At 41.7% G+C, this 23291-nt stretch overlaps 1 protein-coding gene across 32 annotated transcripts in view; it reads right to left on the bottom strand.

The window, feature by feature from the left end:
• The window catches only part of CAMK2D (calcium/calmodulin dependent protein kinase II delta), a 117683-nt gene extending 94737 nt beyond the window's left edge, over positions 1-22946 (bottom strand). For 31 of the 32 annotated variants that reach the window (XM_088164246.1, XM_088164249.1, XM_088164254.1 and 28 more), the window contains exons 1-3: positions 22782-22886; positions 22249-22507; positions 21493-21587 (exon numbers count right to left, since the gene is read on the bottom strand). In XM_088164246.1, the coding sequence (XP_088020372.1) occupies positions 21493-21587; positions 22249-22313 (160 nt within the window). In that variant the 5' untranslated portion in view covers positions 22314-22507; positions 22782-22886. Of the gene's footprint in view, positions 1-21492; positions 21588-22248; positions 22508-22781 lie in introns of all 32 variants that reach the window. The other variant, XM_014887927.2, reaches the window with a different exon arrangement.
• Positions 22947-23291: the final 345 nt, after the last annotated feature.

The raw sequence follows: 23291 nt of genomic DNA, 5'->3' as shown, positions 1-23291 counted from the left end.
GCAAGTTAACCTTTGATCAGCAAAGCTGTGTCTAACTCACGTTCTCTCCCTGTTAAAATTCTCTGGCTCTTCAGATGACTGCCGAGATTAGCACATCAGTAAGCAGCCAGTGGAGGGAACATGCTGAGAAGCATTCTCATTAAGGACAGAAGACTTGCTAAGGCAGCTTTGTTAAAAAGCACATCATGAACAGACACATGAAAGGAAAAGAAAAAATAATCCAACAAACCCAGCTCTAAGCTGGAAGGAATTTTGTTATTCATTTATTTTCTAATAATCATGATTCCACCAATCCTGTTGCTATCATTGAATGCATGTGGTAGCAGTAGGATAAAAATGCCTCAGAAATGTTCTAATTTATTCAAACTTTAAAAAGAAAATTTCTGGTAGACAACCTGTAAAAAAGGAAAAGCCTACAAAGCCACATCAATCATTCAGCTATAGTCAATGTAGTAGCAATAACTGGATATCAGAATCACACAGTTAAATACTTACACCGAAAATTTAAAAGTATTTACATTCCTTTCAATATAAATATTGAATAATGCATTACTCCTCTCCTCTGCTTAATAAGTTTGTTTTACGTTTGGTTGGTGCTTCTTTATGACCTATAAACATAACCTGTCCAAAGGGAAGGGAGGGAAGGTAATCACTAGCTTGGAATGAAGGACAGCCTTGGCAGAAATATTATTCAGTTCCTTCAGGTTATGTAAAAATTTTTTTAATATCCAGAAGAATATTAATCCAAAAATACAGCAGCAAGTTTAAAAGGGGTCAAGATCTCATTCTGTTTGGACAGAAAAGAACATTCCTCCTCAGAAGTATCTTCAGTTCCTCCATGGTACATGAGAACCACAGCACTTCCCATTCACCTTCCTCTGTGAGCACTTCACAAAGGCTTTGATTCACAATGTGGGCAAAAAACATTTAAGTGTCTTGAGCAAGTTCCTCAACTGCCACTTTTTCTCTAGATGAACTCTTAATTAATTTTTGGGTTGCAACTTTGGTTTCGTTTTTTCTCCCTCCAGCAAAGGAGAACCCCTTTCTTTCCCTTCCACAACCCAAGAGCTTGTTCAGCACATTTCCTTGCACTTCTGAAATTTTCAAAACTTTTCACGTCTCTTCACGTCTTGATTTGTTCAGGAAAAGATTCTATTTAACCTTATTATTTAACCTTTTCTGTCTGAACCATGTAAAAATTTATGAAGTTAGCAAGGTACTTGTCCAGAAATATTCATTTACAAGTATAAACCACACAATTATTTTATCCAAACTCACAAGTCATTCTTAGAAGTTATGCTATTACCCAGTGATCTTCTGTCATTCCAAGAGAAGTAACTGAGTAGAAGGCTGCTTCTTGGACAATGAAAAACCTGATAAACAATCTGCATGCTCTAAAATGTAAAAGCACACGAAGTGATTTACCAGGTGGAACCACTGGAGCCTTTCTTGCATTAATGCCTTTAAATCAATTTCAGCAGCAATAATGTTTTTGCTTTGGGCAGAAAGACATGTTTCCTAGTTTTGCCAGAAAGGCAAGAGCAGTTAGGAAACACTTATGTAAAACAGTCAAATATTAACAGCTTTGCAAGTTTTTTAAGAGGAGTTTAAGCACAGACTGAAGAACATTCTCCACAGATTTGTACAAGTGTGCAGTAACTAATGATAACTTGCAGGCACACTTCAGTGTGTGGAAAGAAAAGTAGCCTGAATATTTCACGAGGAAATGACCCTAAGTTACACGAGAGAGACACTTCCATGAGAAGTGATCATTTCTGCTTTTCAGTTAGGTAGCCTTTTCAGAGATCCTTGTTATCTTTTCCGTGAGCTTCTTACTGACCATTTGAAAAGCCCGACTTGATTTGAAGGCACAGTCATCTTTTCAAAGAGTTGCTTGTGAAGAAATGATATATATAAACATATGCCAGGTAATTATAGCAGAAAAACATCCTTTCCACATTTCAGTCTGCCTCCTAGAATGAATGGGTTCCTGTGAGTAATTCTGTGCAGCACAAGGCCATTTTCTATCTCCTGAAGGTCGATTCCACAGTGTCACGGCAAAGTATCATGAGCAAAGAGAAACAGCTATTATGGCTTCACAGCTTTCCAACATGTAAGTGAAAAAAAACCTCACTCTCTTTCCAACCTCGCCTCCTCTATTTGCTCTTTTCTTCTGCTGCATGTTCACAAGCCACCTCTGTCCCATGTAGACTGTAGAAATGTAGGAAGAGGGGTGAAAAAAGCCCTGAGGGCCACTGCTCACAAGGAAAAAAATATTCCTTATGAATGGAATTCTAAATGAGCAGTTTCTGAAATGTAAAGACTCAATAGCTGAATTTCCTTAGCAAAGATGCCTGCAGAAGCCTATACAAAAGTCCACCTCAGCCCTGTAAGAAGAAGGTCTGTGTTGCTAATGCCTCACCTATAAATATCTCGAGGGAAGAGCTATGAAGGAGAAGGCCTGTGCAGAGCAGCTAAGGAGCTTATCAGACAGAGATAATCCCTCTCAGGAACACGCACAGACACTGGGAAAGGTGAAGAGGCAGTACAAGACCCACATTTCCCAGGGAACATGTGGCACATGCAGCAGTAGCTGTGAGCACTGGAGTCATGGCAGAACTCTGTGTCGCAGTGTCACGAACAGCAGCTCAGTTTGTCCCTCTCTGCAGGACACTCCTTTGCCTCCAGCAGCTGCAGCCCTTCCACATCCCCCTGTACACAGCAACACAGCATCCCAGGTAGAAGTACAGCTCCTTGCTACAACAAGTATTTTGCAGCAGTTAGGCTGCATATTATTCCCCACCTCTCAAGAAAAATTCTGTCAGAAATTATATTGCCTCAAGAACACTGGAGAGGCTTTAAGGTCTTAGGATCCCACAGTCATTTTCAATACACTATGCCAAAACTGAACCAAATGAGAATAAAAAGCTGAACAGCCTTTGACCTTTCATCAACCTTCACACTTGTAAAAAAAAAACAACTTAACTTTTCCAGCATCATTTTTCCAGGCTTTTCCACAGAGTTTTTAAAAATGATCAAAGCATTTCATCCTGAGTCTTAAGATGTCAAACATCGCTCTCAGCTATTTTCAGTCAACTACCAGCATAATAACTATTCTGCTTAAATAATGTTTTATTGTGGCATATAAAAATAAAGACCAATACGTAATGCAGGTTATACAGAATTTGACACCAGTAGAAGTTCACTTCTGAAGACAAAAATACGTTTTAGCCAGTTGGATTTGGAACATCTTAGAGGAAAGCCTACATCTCCCTTCTGCCTGTCATTAAAACTCAGCGATGCTAATCCAAAACAAGACATTCTGACCTCAGCCCTCACAAATTTTTGAGGCATTTTACATAACAGTGTTTAGCAGTGAAGCTTATAGGGACTGTCTTGTTTGTGCCATATCAGCACCAAGAGAAAATATTGCTCGTTGCATCACTGGAGAAGGCCTTTAACGTGATTATACCTGAAGCTGCAGAGGCTCTAAGAGGCAGGCAGAGTACAAGCAAGGTGCCAAGCACCCAAATCTTGCTTGGTATTCCATTAAACACTACACAACTGTTTCCCATCTCTCAGACTGCTTCCCAGAGCTACCTGCAAAGAATTCCCCTCTCTCTCCATCCTAGAGAGGCAAAAAGTGAGATAGGAGTTTAAGAGGAAAATGACTGAGTCAAACCAGTAACCAGTTTGCAGCTTGCACAGTTCACACTGCAGTAGATAGAAAGGACAACTGCCTTTATTGAAGGGACAGGGACAGAAGTCTCATTTCATGGGAGTTTTCTACTAAGGGCTATGTTCTGGTAAGATATTTAATACTATTGTAAAAAATAGTATCTGTTCAGTCCTACCATTAATAAATTGCACATTAGCTTTCCTTGCCTCTAGATTTCCATGGCAAACACAAATAATACCCACCACATGTAAATTACCCCAGTAATTGATCCACATGCTATACAGAGACATAGACATATAAAATGTCACATTTCAGATTAGCCAAGCCACCAACTGGCTCTATGTGCCCAGTCCCTGGCATACAGTAATCACCTGTGCCACCAGCATACAGGGGTTTGAGTAGAACCAGGCAATCTCTGGGCAAAGCAAGATGATCCCTGCTCTCAGTTAGAAATTCTTTGAAATGATGATTTAGCAGACTGTGTAAACACAAGCATGTCAGGTACATCCAGTGCCATGGATTATTCACAGGCTACAAGTTACATAATTATCATATTGAATCAGATTATAAAACTTCCTAAGTAATACAGTTTCACCACCCTGAAATTTGATTTTTACCATTATGCAATGCCAGATTTCACTAACAGTAAAAGTACTACCACCAAAGTGAGGAGTTAAAGTACCAAGCAACTACCAACCATCTCATTTGATACAGGACATCTCTATTATGAGTATTCTAGAGATGGGAACAAATTAGCTCCGGCTCTTGATTTCAAAATTACAATTCCTCATTAGAATACTATGCACAAATCATTTATCCAATAGCCTGGTGGCAAATACTTGAAAAATCTTAACCTCAGTACAGTTCAAGAAGTAGCAAGTTGATAGTAATTTGTGGTTGGATATAAACCAGATTTTTGTGGACAACTGTCACTCAAGGCATTATTTTAAATTGCATTAATGCAAAAAATAAATCAGATCATTAATTTTGAATGTACCAACATGATCTCAAAAAAACCCCAAACATAAACCCAAACCAAAATACTCATCTTCCACCTAACAGAGCAGCATGATTTACACTAGAAAAGCAGACATCTGAGATTTAATCAAAGAATAAAATGAGAGCTTACACTGGCAAAAAGTTCTCTCCAAGGAAAAGCCAACTGACCTATAAATATGTATATTGAAATGGATACAAGGTCTAAGCAAAACCCCCACAGCAACTACTGAATCATGGAAGCATAGTGCAGCTGCAGGTGCTATTTTAAAGCCATCACCCAGGTGACATATTAATCACACGACTTGCTGCCAATACCACTTGTACAACTGTTGTCACACATAGGCAGCCCCAGCAGCCAGACAAAAAGGTCTGAAAATTCTCCCCACAGCCCTTGCTACAATCAGCACAAAGGCTCGGGACAGTTACAGTTCTCTCCATCAGGCTTGGCACTGCCTGCCTGAGTGGCAGCATTGCTGTACAGATATCAAATGTCTGACGTGCTTGCAGTTTTCCTATCGGCTCCAGTGTTCATGGGATAAAGCCCTGACACTACTTCCAGGGTCACTTGCTGGTTAACATCTCTGCACATGGGAAAACACACAGGTAATTGTCACAGCTACATCCAAGCTTCCCTAGAGGGATGGAAATTGCCATTTTACAGACTGTCACCTGTAAAGATGACTGTGCAGGTTTCACCTTCATATTCTGACCAATTTAAACTCTCCTTAGATTCAGCCAAGCTGGTGAAGGGATCACCCTGAGAATCCTATGCGTGGTTTAACACAGGATGCAGCATAACAAACACCTACATAGAATTACTGACACCATTTCAATAATCTGCTCATTTTTTCAAAGACAAAAGACAACTCAATTCAGCCTTCTATACCATAAATTTCTATTGCTTTCCTGGGGCAATTCTTTGGCTCCTGATTCAGCTCAGATGTTCAAGAGGAGCCATGACATACAAGAGTGAAAAATATAATATGCTATTTCCTAAAAAAATAGATCAGAAATCAAAAGTTAAAGGAAACTCTTGGTCTTTTATTGCAATTTCTTTGGCAAAGGGTGCAAGAGACATCTGCCATTTCAATAGCATTGCCTCCCCATCTGTCCTTGGCACTGCATTTGTACAAATCAGTTTCCCAAGTTATTGTTTCAAGTCAATGCTGTTGAGATGATGAATCAGAAAAGCACACTTCCGAGGAGGAATTCTGTCCCATTCTGATCACACAAGGGTACAAGAGCAAGCAGTACCGAGTGTGGGTCACGACACTGGTGACAAATACAGCAGAGACCTGGCACCGCAGGACAACTACTGCCCTACCTTTGGCTCCGACAGACACAGGGGATTAGGCTGAGGTTTCAAATGTAAAGATCAGATAAAGGAGAGTTCATTGTGGATTCTGCCCACATCTCCACCTTGCCATGCTCCCAAAGCTTCACAGGGTTTTGCTATGGATGCTTATGAGGGCATTAGAAGCAGTTCTTAGCAAGCTGTGCACTTCAGCCTTTTAATTACCACCTCTGCAGAGGAAGAACTAACTACAGCTTCTGAATTATTTGTTATTTTCAGCCTGTTGTCACCAAACTGTTACCATGACTTGTCATTTCTCAAAACACTGAAAACTTTCATTTTAGGCCTCTTTAGCAGTAAGGCTAGTTTCTTTTCTTTTGTTGACAATAGGAAAACCAGTGGCATTCAGGTAATAAAAACAGATGCACACTCAACAAATGAAAAGGTGATTTTAAACTTGTTTTTTGGTTCAACCTACAAACACTGTCAAAGAGCTGCAGATTCTTCAATAAATTAGTTCATCCTACTTAAAAGATAAAACCCCCAAGCTGATGAAAGCAGGCAATATAACCACAGCTAATTATGAGGCCTTTGCACAGTTAACTATAAAGCTAAACTTTCCCAGCATCTTTAAAAATTGCTTTTCCCCATTTATAAGCAACCTTTGCCAATTTCCAAGTCAATTAAAGGAAGAACATTGCAAGCACTCCAAGCAACTCTGAGAACTTGATGACAGGTTTGACAACATTGCTCACTCCTGCACAGCCGCTCATTTTTATATTAGGCAAGAAAGCTTAGTCATTAAGGAAAACTTCAAGCACATTTGCAATGCTTGTCACTCAACAATCCCCCACAGAATATCAATGTATTTAATGAGAAGCAGGCTGAAGCAGTGGCAGAGCATTTTATTCAGCTGTTTCATAGAAAGTCCCATGAAAATATGAAGAACCTTCCCACACTCATAAAGTAAATTTGTCCTTGTAAATAGGCAATTAGAAGTTAACTGCACTGCAAAGTCTTACTCTGCTTGGTATCTTGATGCAAGATCAAGCTACACCTTTACAGTTGACTGCTGAATACTCTCTTAGCAGTAAACATTTTTTCTTCAGCTCTTACACTAGAGGGACAGGATAATAGGATGCCAGGATAATATTTTCATTTCTTGATAAGGCAAAACTACCAAAAAAAACCAGGTTAAAAAGCCATAACACTTTCCCCATAAGATAATCAGGTTTGTTGACTTTCTAGTTTCTTATCTGTTAAAATAATCATGAAGTCTTCTCCCTTGGTACCCATGCAACTCACTCTGCCATGCCAGTGCTGCTTTTTCTCCCCTTCTCTATCTGGCAGAGAGTGCATGCTCAGACAATGAGCCCCTGTTACAGCAAGAGACCCCAGCTGGTATCTCACATATTATTTTTACATTATTATAGATGGGTTATAACTGAAATTCAAAAAGCTGAACTACAACTGAAGTAGAATGGATTTCTGATAGGTGTGGGTAAACATTACCATGAAAATGAGTGACCTTCAAAAATTGCTTAAAATACTTTGGTCAAAATGTATGTCACAATTGAATATATCCAAAAACCTAAACACATTCAACTGAAAACAGTATGCATTTTAAAAGAGGATTTTCTAACATTTTAACTGCAAGAATTTCTTTTATACTGAATAATCACATAACACAGAAAAGATAAATAAGCACACTTCACGCAAAAGGGACAATACAAAAGAGACAGAGTTTAAAATAGATTACCTTGCAATGAGGTTATGAGGATCCCATCTCAGAGCTGGGATGTAGCAATTGCAAAAGAGAAACAGACAAAACCCACCAAAACAAAACAACCCAACAAACCTACACATGCCACTGAGATGTCTATTTTATAAACCTTCCCAAGCATCAGACTGAGAACAATGGCTGCCAAAGCAGGAGCCCTTTAACACCTTAACAAAGTTGGTGGAGAAATTGTGCAGGAAAAGGGTACCTGAATGGCGCAGACATGGACACCATCCACATCCCTCTATTATCCCACCAGAAGTTGCTAAGGATACAGGTAGCAGACTAAACATGATCAGGTTACAGCAGTGGAATAAAATTATTGCCCACGAGCGGCATTTCCTGAGAGTTGCAAAATAAAGCACGTGAGCTTAAACATCCTGTACAGAGCTCTCAGACCAAGTCTATATGCACAGCTCTTGGATGACTCCTTCAAACCCTCTTTTCTGGGAAAAAAGAAATAAATTAAAAAATCAATTTTTTTAAAAACATGGAAGGGCAGGGGAATCCTCCAAAAACATAAACATCAAATGCAAACTCTGGTTTTCTGTGCACCTGAGCATGCAACTCCAGAAGCAGGTTTAGTGTGTGATTACCCAAAACTCAGCCCTAAGTTAATATAGCTACATATCATGGTATCACAAAAAAAACCTGGCTAATATTAGTATTAACATGGCCAAAGGAGCTGATAATCTCTATTTAGTAAGACAATTATTTGGGGTTTGACCTCTCATTTTGGAGCCACTTCAACTAATTCAGATATGTGTTGCATATGTCATTCTGACATTAAATTTAAATAATATAATTGAGAGGAAATTTAAAAAATGCTTTTCCAATCATCTTTGATATTATTCATTAACTCTGTGCTATGAAATACAGATGCAAGTGGGTAAACTCCAGGTGTCTGAGATTTGTCACGTTACTAAGATTTCAGAGGAACTCCATTGTAGCATTAGGTATATAGTTCTGTTCTCATTCCCATAATCCAATTTTCTATCTAGAACTTGCATAGTCTGATGAACACTAAAGAGATGTCAAGAACATACATCTGGTTCCACTAATGTTAAATCTGACAAGGTAAGTATTAACTTGCATGATTGCAGAATTTACTGACTGAGGCAGTGCCAATTCTGAATTACCACAGATGTGTTTCACACCTCCAGTTTGGATTTCAATACTGGAAATAAGCTGTTTTCTTCCCCCACCTTCTGTAAAACTAACTCTTGCAAATTGTAACATGTCCTACAAGGAACATTGTGGAGATCTTCCCTTCTTCCCCTGAATAAGCATGATGTGAGTCAGACAGGATGCAGGGACAATCTCAGCCAAAACACTTCACTAAAAATAATGGGAGGTTTTTTTGTTGTTCTGGTTTGTAATCTCTGTAGCATCAGTTTTTAATTGTTCATCATTAAGATTCAGTAAAATCAACATCACGGGACATACTTTCCCTGTAAAAAGTTAAATCAGTCAATCAGCCTAAATATTTACAAGAGTAAGGAACTTGATCCTCCTTTAACTTAAATACGTATCTTCCATATTTATAAAAACAGAACTCAATATTTTTTAAAAATTTATGCCTTACAAGTAAACCATGTGCCTTTATGTGGAACTTTGCTGATTACTACTACTAAAAATTTTTATTTCAAAACCTCTTTGATGTAATTTTTAATAAAAGAGTCTATTGTCCGCTGTGGGAAAGAAAACCTGACAGATGCAAACCCAGATGCTGATCTCCTGTGTACTCGTACCACTTGCTACAGCTCAGCATGGTACTTGTCACATTTATGTTATTGCTCAACACCCAACCACTGGTGGTTTACGTCAAAACACCTCAGTTTCAGGGTCAGATTGTACAGACTTGGTACCATTAGAAAGAACTTTTTCGTTGAAAAAAACCCAAACCACACTCCCCACGTTCAAGAGTTCAAACGTGGGACAAGCAGCATCCAAGTCCTCTTACACAACCCCTCCCACAATGCAGTCACTGGCACAGTCACCGCCACAGTTTCCTCACAAAACTGTATAAACACAAAGCACAGCTCAAGGCACAGGGAGCTTGTGCACTTGCCCTGTTCAGGAAGTTTCTGCTGTCCACTACCACAGCTTTATGAAACATTAGCTGCTATAAGCTGCAGTCTGAGAAACATAAAGGTAAAGGATCTCTAAGATTGAAAACAAACAAAAAACAAGAAGAAAAAGAAACAGCTTTGCAAAGCAGTGGGGAAAACCCTCAAAATCCCTATTGAGCTGGTCAGGCATTTTTCCACACTGCATCTTATTGACTGAACCAGTCAACAACAATTAGTAGCATTTTGAAAGTGTTTCAGTTTATTTAGTGCGTGAATCAATAGAACTTGAAACAATGAACTGTGCAGCCCCTAGTGCACTTACACAATTGTATGTTTCTTTAGCCATTTTGTTGACTAGATGAGCATCTGTGGTTGCAGAGAAAAGTCAACACTCAACAGCAACTACTCCTAATTTAGCTTTGTTTCATGGAGCTATTTTCACAGCAGCTTCCACTCGACCTTGCACAGAGGCGACAGTAACATCAGGCTATAGAAATCTACTATGTCAAGCACTGCACAACATTGCTGTGATGGAAAGAAATGGGTTTGAACTTAGGTCTCAATATGCATGATCTGAGAAACCCCACAAAAAACCCTGCAGCTACCTACATCTTTGCATATCAGTTACTGCTAGGGTACAGTGAGTCCTCTAAAACAGCACTCCAGGGAACTTTTCCAGACAGGGATCAAAGCCTCCTGCAAGGCTCCAATGTTTAGGATGCAGAAACAAAGAAAATAAGGCATCTGGGGATGAGTAAAAAAGAAGACTACCAAACTAGCTTTGAAATTGGAAGACAATTGGTAAAAGAGGTGACAGGAAACCTAGTGATGAATGGCAAAGCTAACTGAAATGACTAAATGAGTTCCTTCCGTATCAGTCTCAGAATTAGACAAATCAATCTGTAAATAAACACTGGAATTCACCAGACAGGACCCTCCCATCAAGACACCAGCGATACCAAAGATACTCAGACGACTTCCTCTGGTGTTTTTTTTCTGGTCAATTCCAATTCTCCACTCCAAACATCCACATATAAACATGTAAATTAGCTTGTAGGATGCAGAAGAAGAATGGCCACAATAATGGCAAGTCTGTCATACAGAAGGAAGCTAAAGAAAGGTGGCTGGTACGTAAAATAATGAGAATAAGATGGTACTTGGTAAATACACTGATGAAAGATGAAGCCTTGTCTGAAGGACAGTTCAGGCACAGACAACAAATGTTGTCCCTGAGTAAATTTGGGCTGTAGATCAGAAAAGTCTCTGAAGGACAAGAGGGCAGTACTAAATTCTGTCTTCAATAAAGCAAAAATAACCAACCCACTCACCTCTCCAGTTAATTTTAAGACAGAGCTTGATTACTGAATCAGATTATTTATTCTGTTGAAGGACTCAACTTTGCCTTGAATACACTCAAATTTCATTTCCTGATTTTCACTGAAGGCCAGCTCCAGGTGATAAATGCTCAGATGTTGTCTTATCCTGCAGAAGTCCGACAGCAGGTGAACGTGATTTGGAAGTGCAAAGGTTCTGTTTTACTAGACCTGGTTTTCCTGCTTCATGTAACAAAGAGCAGACCACTGACAACCAAAACATGACTCTGAACTGGACTTTGCTTTGAGAACTGGTAGAGGACCAATCCTTATCCCTCAAAACAATGTAAGCAAGAAGACAGTTTGCAACAGAGGAATCAACACTATTTAAAGATGACAGAGGTGAATGAACCCTATTTAAAGTATAAAACCCCCCATTTTTTCCCAAATATCTTGCACTTTTAGGAGTCCGAATGTTGCAATGTAACAGCTGTGAGATTTACACGGCTACAAAACCACACTATGACCAAAATATAACTATTTTGAAAAATGCAGACAGAACATTAAATTCAATTAAATTCGTTACTTTGAAACTTAATAAAATCTGCACCTATTAAAGACTGGAAAAGCATGTAATTTATGAGTACTTGTCTCTTCTTTTGGGTTTCCTCAAATCATCTCCAAGGTATTGAGCTTCCCACTGTGAGCCTGCAAGGCTGAGCTGAGTCACTGATCCGGTCCCCAAAACATCTTAATACCAAATACAGCTCCAAGCAGAGGGGACAGACCACACATAAGCAACTTCTGCTCTGGGAAAATTAATCTCACTACATGTTCTGATTAACATGGCAATGAAAGCAATTTATTACTTCATTTAGAGAGATAAATCATATTTAACACAAATAAATAAAAATTTAAAGACACTAATTCCTGCCCTCATTACAAGTAAAGGGACTCTAAGTTAACAAATCGTTCAGCATGAATCACTTTCCTACAGCAAACAAACTGCCTGGGTACACACAGGCTCTGCCAGATCTTTTTCTGCATCTCACGCGTGCACACACAGAGCACTGCACCTGTGGCCTCTTTTTCCTCTTCTTTCTCCCCAAAATGCAACAGCCATGAAAGACCATGGAGTGCTACAGGTATAAAAAGAAATGTCACCAGGCTTTGGAAGCTCTTCCATCCACCACCAGCACCATCCAGCACTTCGCTATCAATCTCACACTGCCCCCACATTACCAGAGTACCAAGAGGCTCTGACTGAAAGAGGGAGCAACTAGAAAGGTTTTCAACCTGTGAAAGTTTACCGAGTACCAATGATGAATGCCATCAAACCACCATGAAAAGATAGAAAAATATGACAGAAAACCTGTTTTTTTCCCCTCCCTCCCCCATTTGGAGCAGTGATAATAAAAATTCCTGAAAAAGGAGGGGTTTTATACCACGACCAGCAATGCAAGGAGTAGGAAGCTACCTTACAGCTAAGGAGGTTTTATTTTAGAAGCAGGAGACTCAGTATCTTTTAAAAACATGAAGAGCTTTTCATTTTTCTAACTATAGCATTTAATAAACAATGGGAAAATGTAGTTTTTGAAGGTTTCTGCACTGATTCTTACTTGCATCTTGGAGACACTTAACATCGGTGACATCTTCTTATTTAAAAAAAAAAAAAAAAAAAGGTGTAAAGCAGGTCTTTAAGTGTGTTTTAATAACCCAAGTTCAGCAGCACCTGGAGCTGCCCTGAAGGAAACCAAAGGTCACCTGCCCTACAGAAAAAAAGCCTCCCTGCAAGACAGCACTGCAGCAGCAGCAGTCTGTCCATGTTATACCATGCTATAACAACATATACATCTTCACTTTCTGCAAGACATGAACAACAGACAAACGAATAAGATTTCAAGAGAAATCTCTGAATTTGGCAAGTACTTGTTCTAATGAGCAATAGCCCATTAAAACCATTCCTACAAGAAGTCTCCCAAACCAAAACCACACTTAAGCACTGGCTCGGAAACTGCTATGCAATACAAATAACCTGAAGGCCTCTCTTGACTCATTAAATCAGAAACCTATCTCTCCAAGAGGTTATAATTTAAATGAAGGCTAAGCCTTGGCAAATCCCATCAGATTGTCAAATATGGATTTTATGTAGGAACCCCATCTGTTTGTGCAGCTACTGAATATGCAACGTGACTTGCTGCAACACTTGCATTCACATTGTGGAAAATTTACAAGCAAGCAGTTCCCAACTACAATTAAATCAGGAACAAAGTTCAGAAAACACAGGCAGTAAATTGCTGCCTGCAAATATGAGCTTCAAAGTTTCAAGTTTGCTTTTCTCTTCACCTCACGTGCTGAGATGATGAAACTTTACAGCAGAGGTGTGCTACCCTTGGCACTTGCATGAAGGCTTGTCAGTGCTGCCAGCTGGGCAGGGTGCACTGCTCCCTGGAGCGCAGGGCCCGGAGCCTGCTCTGTGCCACGTGACCCAGTGAGTGCCAGCAATGCCGGCCAAATTAATTAGGGTTTCCCAGGTGAGGGCACTGCCAGCTGGAGGCCAGGGGGCTCACGGGTTCCTCAGCAGGGCTAAACCTGCCTGCACACCACACACACAACCCAGAGCCAACTGCCCTAGCTCTACACATTGCTCAATACACATCTGTCCAAATTCATGCAGCTGCTCACTCAAGCCAGCAAACACTTGGATCCTATATTTAAAAAAAAAATTATTATAATATAGATTCTGAAGTTTTTAATTCTGCACATCACAACCTCTGGCTGAAGATGGGTTTAGGTCAAGTTCTCCATCCAGTGGAAGGTGACCACTAGCCTGCTTTCCCGAGCAGTGCCAACAGCAGAGTCAAAACTGCTGCACAGTAAAGAGAAGCAGCTCCCTACAGAGCACATGTGGGACAGTGGGAGAGTCTGTCTAAACAGCAGCCCAAAATGACTGATTTGGCTATAGCTGAGCAAAAGAAACCCCACAACCAGTTGCGAACATATACAAGCACACTCTATATTCAAGCTGAAAGTGACTGCCAAACCTAAATTAATTCTGGTTTTATGGATGCCAGACAGCTCTCTTGGAAAGCATCACCAGGATTTCAACTTTATCACTGCTACATGTATAAATTCTTGGTTACTGGCAAAAATTTTTTAAAAGCCTCTCATCACAAGATAAAATGCTTCATCTCAACCAGCAAATATCCACAATATCACATTTCTAATTATGAAAATCTACTTTGTTACTTTTGAGAGGTTGGGGTTGTTTTTTTAATTTTTCATTAAACCTGCATGTTTTACTCTCAAATTTTCCTGTGAAATACTTAGAAAGTATTGACAAAAGGTCAGGAATTCATGTAACAAGCTCCCCCAATCCACCAGGTAGGCAAAGGTCCTTTCCGCCAAATACAATCCATTTAAACCAATAACTGCACAAATATCTCTGTAATAGTTTGCTCAGCACATTACCTATCATTTTCTAGGCTGAAAAACCTAATTAGAAAAAACAAATATATGCTGTAGCACCATTTACACTTCCTACTAAAGAGGCCCTAGATCAGAAAAGAAGCTCCATCAGGGACAAGACACCTGTGCAAATTTGCAAAAGTTGCCCCTCCCTGGCTTTTCTGACAGCTACTTCTTCTGCCTAGTGGCATCCAGAAGAACAGAATCAAGAGGAATTAAGTAATCCCTCAGTACAGCAGAATATATCCAGCAGCTTTTGATCAGACGCCACAGGACTGCAGAGCTTAAAAGTGAATTCTCCGATTCAAACAACTCAAATGAATTTCAAAACAAGCTAAGAGCAATCTAGAAAATGACACTGGGTAACAGCACAAACTGTCTCCCTGGAAGAAAATACCAACCCCATGTCACACAAATTCTCCACCCTCCCTGATACCATGCACAAGGCGTTTCTTATAATACAAGGATTAAACAGATGAATATGCACTCCAAGATGTATACAAGCTCAATACATCCAAGGAATAAACAGACAGATTGGACTCCTGTGCCTCTCCACAACAGAGCAGATGTTTCTTCAAATTCAAAGCACAATTATTTTTAATAAGGAATTAAACAGAGGAACCGCCACTGTTAAGTTAGGGTTTTGTTCTCTAGTAACCTTTCTCAAAGCACAGACGAAGTTATATTTCTCATGTGATCTCCCAAAACCCCACAATATCCTCACAAAGCATTTGACAAATGTGCAATATATGTGTATGAAGGAGGAAACTGGACATATCAAACACCCTGGCCTGTATTTCCTAGGAGGTCAAATGAAGGACAGACACATGAAAAGCACTATTTCGGCAGTACATACATTCACAAAGCAAAATATTTCACTGACTTTTATTCCAGTCTCTTAGATAAGACATTCCTCAATTACACAAGAAAAAAAAAAAAATATTAATATCAGACCCCAAACCAGACTGTGCAATCACATAAGTGTGAATAAACACAGCAGAGATGACTTCCCATACCCCTAATCACGATCTGAGAAGGTGCATAAATGTTCAGCATTTGGATCAATACATGCCTACATGTGACAGGATTTTCACATTTCACTTCCACTGTTTAGATACGTTTTGAGATTGGATTTCTAGAGGGCTGGTCTGTGCCTAATCTCAGTCCTTCCAGGAAACAAGTGTACTTCTACCTGGCTGTCAGTGAGGTCAGATGCAAGTCACAAACACCTGAGCAGGGCTGTGGCTTCCCATAAACCAATGTTTTCTATGTATGGTGTTATGTGCAAACAAACAGAACCAATTGACAATAAATGCAAAGCATTGACCATAGTGTTAATTCCTTATTTTTGTATTTGACCCAAACCTTTCATTCAGAAGTACCATTTGAACACAGCCAAACATTCTCTTTCTGAGACCAGGAGGAACAGAACACATCCCTATTTCAGTATCAGGATGTGCAAGCTCAGGAGAGGTATTCCATTTGCATCTCCCCTGCATCTTAAGTTCTCCCTTCCCTTCCAACAGAACCAGTTCCCCAAGCAGAGCTGTTCAAATGTGCAGCTAAGTCCTCACTTTGCAGGAAGAGAACAAGAGCAGGAATCAGTGCCAAAATGTGTAACTTCTGACAGAAAATGTGTGGAGACTAGGAGAAAATACGTCCCCAATAATCCCCTTTCAGATGCATTTCCGTCCCTTCCCCTAATGAGCTTGCTGAAACTGAGCTGACAGATGATGCAAACACCTTTTTACTCTGTGCCATTCTAAGAGAAATTCCAGTCACAATGGAGAGAGTAAATAACTCTTTTGCAAAAACTCCAGAATGACATTATTGAAATCAGCATCTGTTATGAATAATTTAACTATGAACTGACAAGACATTTCATTTCAAATCTAGTTTAACTGTTAGAATAAACTACTACCAACCAACACTCATCACAGAGTTTCAAAGTCCTCATCCTCACTGGTATTTGAAAGCTCTTGTGGTTTTCACTAACACCAGAACAGAATAAATGCTAAAACCAAAACAGAATTAAAAGTTCTAAACAATCACAAAACAGAGCACATAACCAAAAATCCCTTTTGAGCTGGTTTTTTTTTTATAATGCTCTTCTCTCCCTACTAGCCTGAGCTTTTTGAATGGAGTCAATTTCAACTGAACCAGTAGCCTGCTAAATTACCGTAATTTGCAATTAAACAAATACTTGCAGATAAACATTGAAATGAGTGTGTTGTGTTACAACGATGTCAAACTGAAAAGAATGCCATGACTGAGCTGAACACAAACATTGAGCACAAATGTAAAAAAGGGTGACTGCATGTTACCAGGTGAGCCTTCTTACAAACCAGAGAAAAACAGTTTTAAAACACTGTTAATGACAAGCAATTAACCAGAGAAACAAGACTACAGCAAGACACGGAAGAAAACCACTAAAATCCCATGCTTAAGTCTTTTCCTCACAAAGACACAATCTGCCTCACTGACAACTAAATGCCCTGAAGGATAGTCCTGTCTGTATGGGAGTAACTGTCACGTGTGCGTAAGAACAGAATTTAGCTTTGAAAATACATGTGTTGTAATAAACTGGCACAGGTAACTGTGTGCTTCAGAGATTAACATCTTGAGCTAGATTAGAAAGAATTATTTTCTCCTCTTATGGAGCACTGGAAGCCTTATTAGAGCTTGCCTTCCTGTACAACATCTGGCATGGAGTGACACAAGCTACCTGGCTAAAGCAAATCTTAGTCTAGTGACACATTAAAAACATCTATCTCTGTGCCACTAAAAGCTGTACTGAAAAATACATATGCTATATATGCTTCCCATTTCATTCATGTCCCTAATGTATTTTACATTACTTTAGGGATCATGAGGTGCCCTACTTGGAGAGCTTTAGATGCTGAAACACTCTTCCCACAGCCCAATTACTCAATAGTGCACAAAATGCTGTTCCCACAGGGTGGGGTTTGCAGCCTCCGCACCCATCGGAGCTGGCTGCAGGTGAGCGCCATGGCTCCAGTCCCTCTGGCTGTGCCATGCACCTGCAGGCACCAGCTCATCGGAAAAAGGAACAGCAGAAACACGGAAAAAGATCGGGGGAATTTCCTGCAAAGAAGGAAGACAAATAGCCAGTGACACCTCCAAAGCTTGAAGCTAATGGAATGGCTGCTCGCTGAAAGCTCTCGAGAGCTTTTCAGGGAGCAGCAATAGCCTCCAGCTGACTCTCACGTTACTCCTTGTAGCACATATGCTCATAAACAAAGCGCTCACAGCTCTGCTGCAGCAGCCCAAGGGCTGGCAGAGGTGTGCCCAGCTTTTGGCACGAGCTTCCCAGAAAAGGAAAGGGACTGGGACATCCTCCTCCTCCCACGGACACCATCACATTGCACTGAAGGCACGGCACTTCTGGCCACCACAAAGTGTCAGTAGGAGTTACTGCCAATAGGGACACCCAGTGAAAATCTAGCAGGGATTCACCCTTTCAAGTACCATCAGAAAAGCAAACTCTTACCTAATTTTTTTTTGTTTTGGAAGGCAGAAGATGAGGGCTAAACCTTTCAAGAAAATGGGACTGTTTAGGTGAAATCAGTTTGGATCAAAGCTAGAAGACTCTCAAAAGAGAAATAAAAAGATGTAGAGATAATGGCAAAAAGAAACAGACAATCTGCTCAATATTTGGTACTTGGAAGAGACAGGGAAAAAGTCACTTCACAGAAGTTCACTTTTATCTGCATGAGTTTCTACACATGAAAAATAGCACAGAACAACCCAAGCCCTTACTGAACAGTAATGAAATCCTAAAGACTTTACGAGATGAAACCATACAGAATCCAGAACCTGCAAACACACATTCTTCACTTTATTCGTGTTTTCTGAGTGCTTATTCATTGCTACACTTGATTTTAGAAAGGTAACACACCTTTTTATGCCCTTCCTTTTCTACAATCAGCAACATAATCACCTTGTGCAAGAACAAACTCTATTGATACAAAACTCGCTGTGGATATTCTAGTATCAGTTCAATGCTCCAGGTGACTTAGGAAACACCAAGATCAAAACTCTGAAGAGCACCTTAAGTATACTTGAAAAACAGAATATATATCACTATAACAGGGAAAAGTATTTTTGCTATACTGAAATAGATTCAAACAGCAAATATTTATTACTCCTACTACTAAAATTAGAAAATAATGGAATTGGAATTCTGTAAGGAACTGACCATCAATTTGAGAGCACCAAGGCTCCTTCTGCTAGAACAGGGGGCACAGCTTCCTTCTCCCCTCCAAATTCCAGCCAAAGCCCATACCTCTGCACGGAGGCAATTTGCCTGAAATTTCCGTGTAACTATACAAGCAAACTGATGGGAACACACTTTCACTGGCATTAGCTGATCAGATTTAGAAAGACTACTAAAGTAAGAATTTGGATAAATCTCTGATAACATCTGTGGCTGAAATGAAGAGGGGAAGAAAAGAGAACTATTGCTCTGACTGGGCTGAAGCCACTTAAATAATTTCTAATTTCAAAACTACTTTAAGGAAGCTTCATTTAATCTTGCAAGTCGTGACTCTTCCATTCATACACTGAAACTGCTCTCATCCAATGTGGGAAACAAAAAGGCCCAAATTTGACATTTTATTTAAAAGATTTCAGGGGAAGCAGGCACTAGACAAGGAACACATTTCCAAGCCAAGAGGACACATTTCCTCTTAACTCTGCTCACAGATAAAGCTGACCCAATGGTTTAGCCTGGAATGGGTATTTCAGTAGGTCTGACACACAGAAGTGAACCGCAACCGCCTCATATAGCAGCTCAGATGGAGTAGAACAAAACTCAGAACTAAAAGCAGCACTTTAATTATAAACTCCATCCCCAATATAAGCCAGGGGAAAGCATCACAGTTTGAGGCTTTTTCACATTTAGTTTTTTTTGCACCACAAGTGCCATTCAAGTGCACCTTTCCACAATTAAAAAACTGCCTCAGAAGAATCTGAAGATTTCTCCAAGAAGCTTTCTCTTCAGAAACTGCTTAGTAGATTTCCAAGTGCTAAAACCCATAACAACCTCCACAAAAAACAACACAGCAAGTGAAAAACTGCAATTATTTTTGGGATGTCTGAAAAGAGAGATAGGAAGGCACTCTCTGTATTCATGGACAGGCATCATGTATGTTCTGATTCCAAAGGATATTCCACAGCTCAGCTTTCAAGGTGCAACCCCTTCCTTTACGGGTTGAACTCAGAAAAATCTGTATGAAATTTGCCTTATTCAATTTTTTGAGCCAAATTCTCCCAAATGTGCTTCCACTCATTAACAGAGCACATCAAGGACCAACTTGGTCTTGGCATGAACAAAATACAAAAATTACAGCTTGAAATCCAGTGCAATTCAAATGATGAGCAATTAGCAAGACCCAGTTTTTCTTCATTTAGCCTAGCATTCCAGGATTTACCCCATCAGGCACTTGGTAGCCTGGCTACTGGCACATGGTTCAGCACCTGTTAGCAGTAACCTGATGATGACCTTGTTAGGGCTTCTCAACTGAAAATTACTCAGATCTAGGAAATCACACCGAGTGTGGTGTTTTATTTTAAGCATCAAAATTCAACAGATCACATTAATGTGCAAAACAATAAAAACAAACTTGTTTAAAGCAAACTTGTGAAAATATTTATCTCAAGTATTATAAATTTCTTAACCTACCTTCAAGCCTGTAACTGTACAAAAAAAATTTAAGTAACATTTCCAAAATAAAGGACAAATAATCTCGCAGTAAGAGTGAGAAGACTTCAATATACAGCAAAACATAGATTTTCACACAACTTTCACCAAACACAAGGAACAATTATTGAAAGATCTTTATTAGACAGCAGCACGTTATCAGAACTTGCCATGTTGTTCTAGGCAACGTTTGATGTTGAAATTGAATGCCTTCAAGCTGCCATTTACCTGCAGTGACTCCTTTGGGCCAGAAGCAGACCAGCCACAAACACGTTTATGCTCTGACACTGTTGGCTGATCCACTCCCGTGTTCTTTAGAAACTCGCATAGAAACACAGATAACGTTGAGGGTGAGTGATCCCTAATCCCTGACACCGGGACACAGGCACTCCAGCTGGGAATTAACGAGCAATTGACACGGCACCGCTAAGACTCCCTTTCCACAACAACAGCCCACACCATGTGTATATTTACCTACAATGTATCATAACAACCCGTCTGCTGCTGCTGACAAGCTGCTGGAAACACACACATCAGAGGCAAGGCAGAAACAAGCTGTGCAGCAGCCTTGTAACAGTAAAACTCCTCACCACTTCATCAGTGACTTTCTCCAGAGTGGTCAGCTCAAAAACCATGGTTTTCTTCCGTATCATAATTTTCTTCTCACAAAAAAGTTTAATCTGAGGTAAAAGTACATCTTTCCTCTTTCACTTATAGTCAGATAGGCCCTAATATGCATGTTTAAATGCAATAGGAGCACATAATTTAGTGAAGCTATAATGTTTAAAATAAAATCTGCAATGGAAACTTATTGACCATCCTACCAAAAAAAAAAAAAAAAAAAAACGAGCTTGCAAAATGCTTCTAATTTAAATTATTATATTCAAAATGAAGAGACTGCATTATGTTAAATTTTAGTTTTTGAACATCTTTTCCTGAAATACTTCACAGCAACCTCTGACTTCCATGCAGTCAATTCATGAAACATTTAACAGAAAAAAAGAAGCACCAAGGGAAAAAAATTCAAACCAAGGAAATAATAATTAAAATAGTATTAAAAAATCTGTTAAAACAGTCAGCTATTTTTATCATTTCCTAATGCTTAGCACATGAACACAAGAAACAAGGAGGAGGCACCATAAACATCAGATTAAAATATACCCACCCCTAGCTGAAAGCTTTTTGGTGTTGATAATTTTGGCAGCGTACTCTTGTCCTGTGGTGATTTTCATACACCTCCTCACGACGGAGAACGCCCCTCTGGAAACCAAAACCGGGCAAAGTGTCAGTCCAACTGAAACACTCCACTGCCATTACCAGCTAACAGGCAGCACGGAGGGGTGTGATGTCGACAGAATTTAAAAAAAAAAAAAAAAAAAAAAAAGATTTTCTGACGGGGACCATCAGCATTGATTTTATTCAGCTGAACAGTGAACTCTGCGGGGTAGAAGCCGTGTGACCAGCCCCGCTAGCTGCGGTGGAGGGCGGGCAGGCTTTCACCGTGTCCCTGCCGGCACACCGCGGGGAGACACAGAGTGGCGGTGGCCGTGTCCCCCTCAGCGGTGACACCGGGGGGGCGACTCCCAACATGGCGCTCGGGGCTGCGCCTCCCGCCCCGCCGCTGGGGGGCGCCCGCCGCGCTCCTACGCCCCTCACGGACCGGGACCCCCACTCCGCGACAACCTAAGAGCTAAAAATAACAATAAATAATAAATAATAATAAATAGCGGCAAGGGGAATTGAGGGCAGTTCCCTGCCACCCGCCCAGAGCCCCTCGCCACCCCGGGGCCCTATGGCTGGAGCCCGGGCGCTCCCGCGGGGCCCTCGGCAGCGCTGAGGGGGCCCCGGGCGCGGCTCCCCTCAGGGCTCCGGCACCGACCCCCACAGCCCCCGGTGCCTTCATTTCCCGTTCTGTCCTTACTTTCCGAGCTCCTCGAAGAGCTGGTACTCGTCGGTGAAGCGTGTGCAGGTAGTCGAGGCCATCATGAGGACGGGCGGCCGCCGGTAACTCCGGCGGCCGTGGACGGCGAGGCGGGGACGGCCGAGGGGCTGTGAGGGGAAGCGAGGTGAGGCGAGGCTCCGCGCCGGCTTCTTCTCCTCCTCTTCCCCGCCACCGCCTCCTCTGGTGACGGCGTTGCCTCCGCGCCCTCCTCCGGTCTTCCCTCTCCCCTCCCCTCACCCTTTAGGGAAGCAAACAAACAAATATTTAAATAAATTAGTAAGTAACTAAATAAATAAATAAATACGTATCCTCCTCGCTACCTCACGCCCGCCAAGGAAAGCTAGCAGCAAAAGGCAAAGCAAAACCGGGGCGGGGGGCGCGGCGCTCCCTCCTCTCCCGCTCCCCCCCGCCTCAGCGCCTCAGCCTGTCCGCCGGTGCCGTGCCTCCCCCTAGCGACCCTGGCCCGCGACTCTCTGCCGTCGGGGACGGCGTGACACCCAAGGGAGACTCACACTGACGGCCGGAGCACGGGGAAGAACTGCACTCTGTCCCCCGGGCGCGAACACCAACCTTTCCCCGGGCGCTGCCCCGGGACGGCAGCGGGAGGCGCCCTGAGGGAAGCGGATGCACCTGCGCGCGACCCCCCCGCCCCGCGCGCCGCTCCTCAGTGGCCGCCTGTGACGTCACGCCTCGCTCAAGCGCGAGGGAGGGCGCGCGGCGGGAAGCGCGTGCGAGTGCGCTCGCGGGCAAGGGGCCGTGACGTTGCAGGGGCCCCCGCCGCGCGCGGGGAGGGAGGGGAGCGGGAACGGGGACGCGGACGGACACACGGACACACCGGGTACCTCGTGACGTCACAGCAGCTCCGGCCGCGCGCGGGGAGGTGAAGGGGGGGACACACACACCCCGGGCGCCTCGTGACGTCACGGTGGCCCCGGCCACGCGCGGGGGGGCCGGGAGGGGGGCCACACGCACACCGCGCGTGCGCCGGGTCGCGACCGTCACAGCGGCCGCGGGGCAGCTGC

This window comes from Sturnus vulgaris, chromosome 4 (genome assembly GCF_052056855.1).
Source record: "Sturnus vulgaris isolate bStuVul1 chromosome 4, bStuVul1.hap1, whole genome shotgun sequence".
Lineage (NCBI taxonomy): Eukaryota > Metazoa > Chordata > Aves > Passeriformes > Sturnidae > Sturnus > Sturnus vulgaris.
Note: the sequence above shows the minus strand (reverse complement) of the source record. Positions and strands in the feature narration are given on the sequence as shown.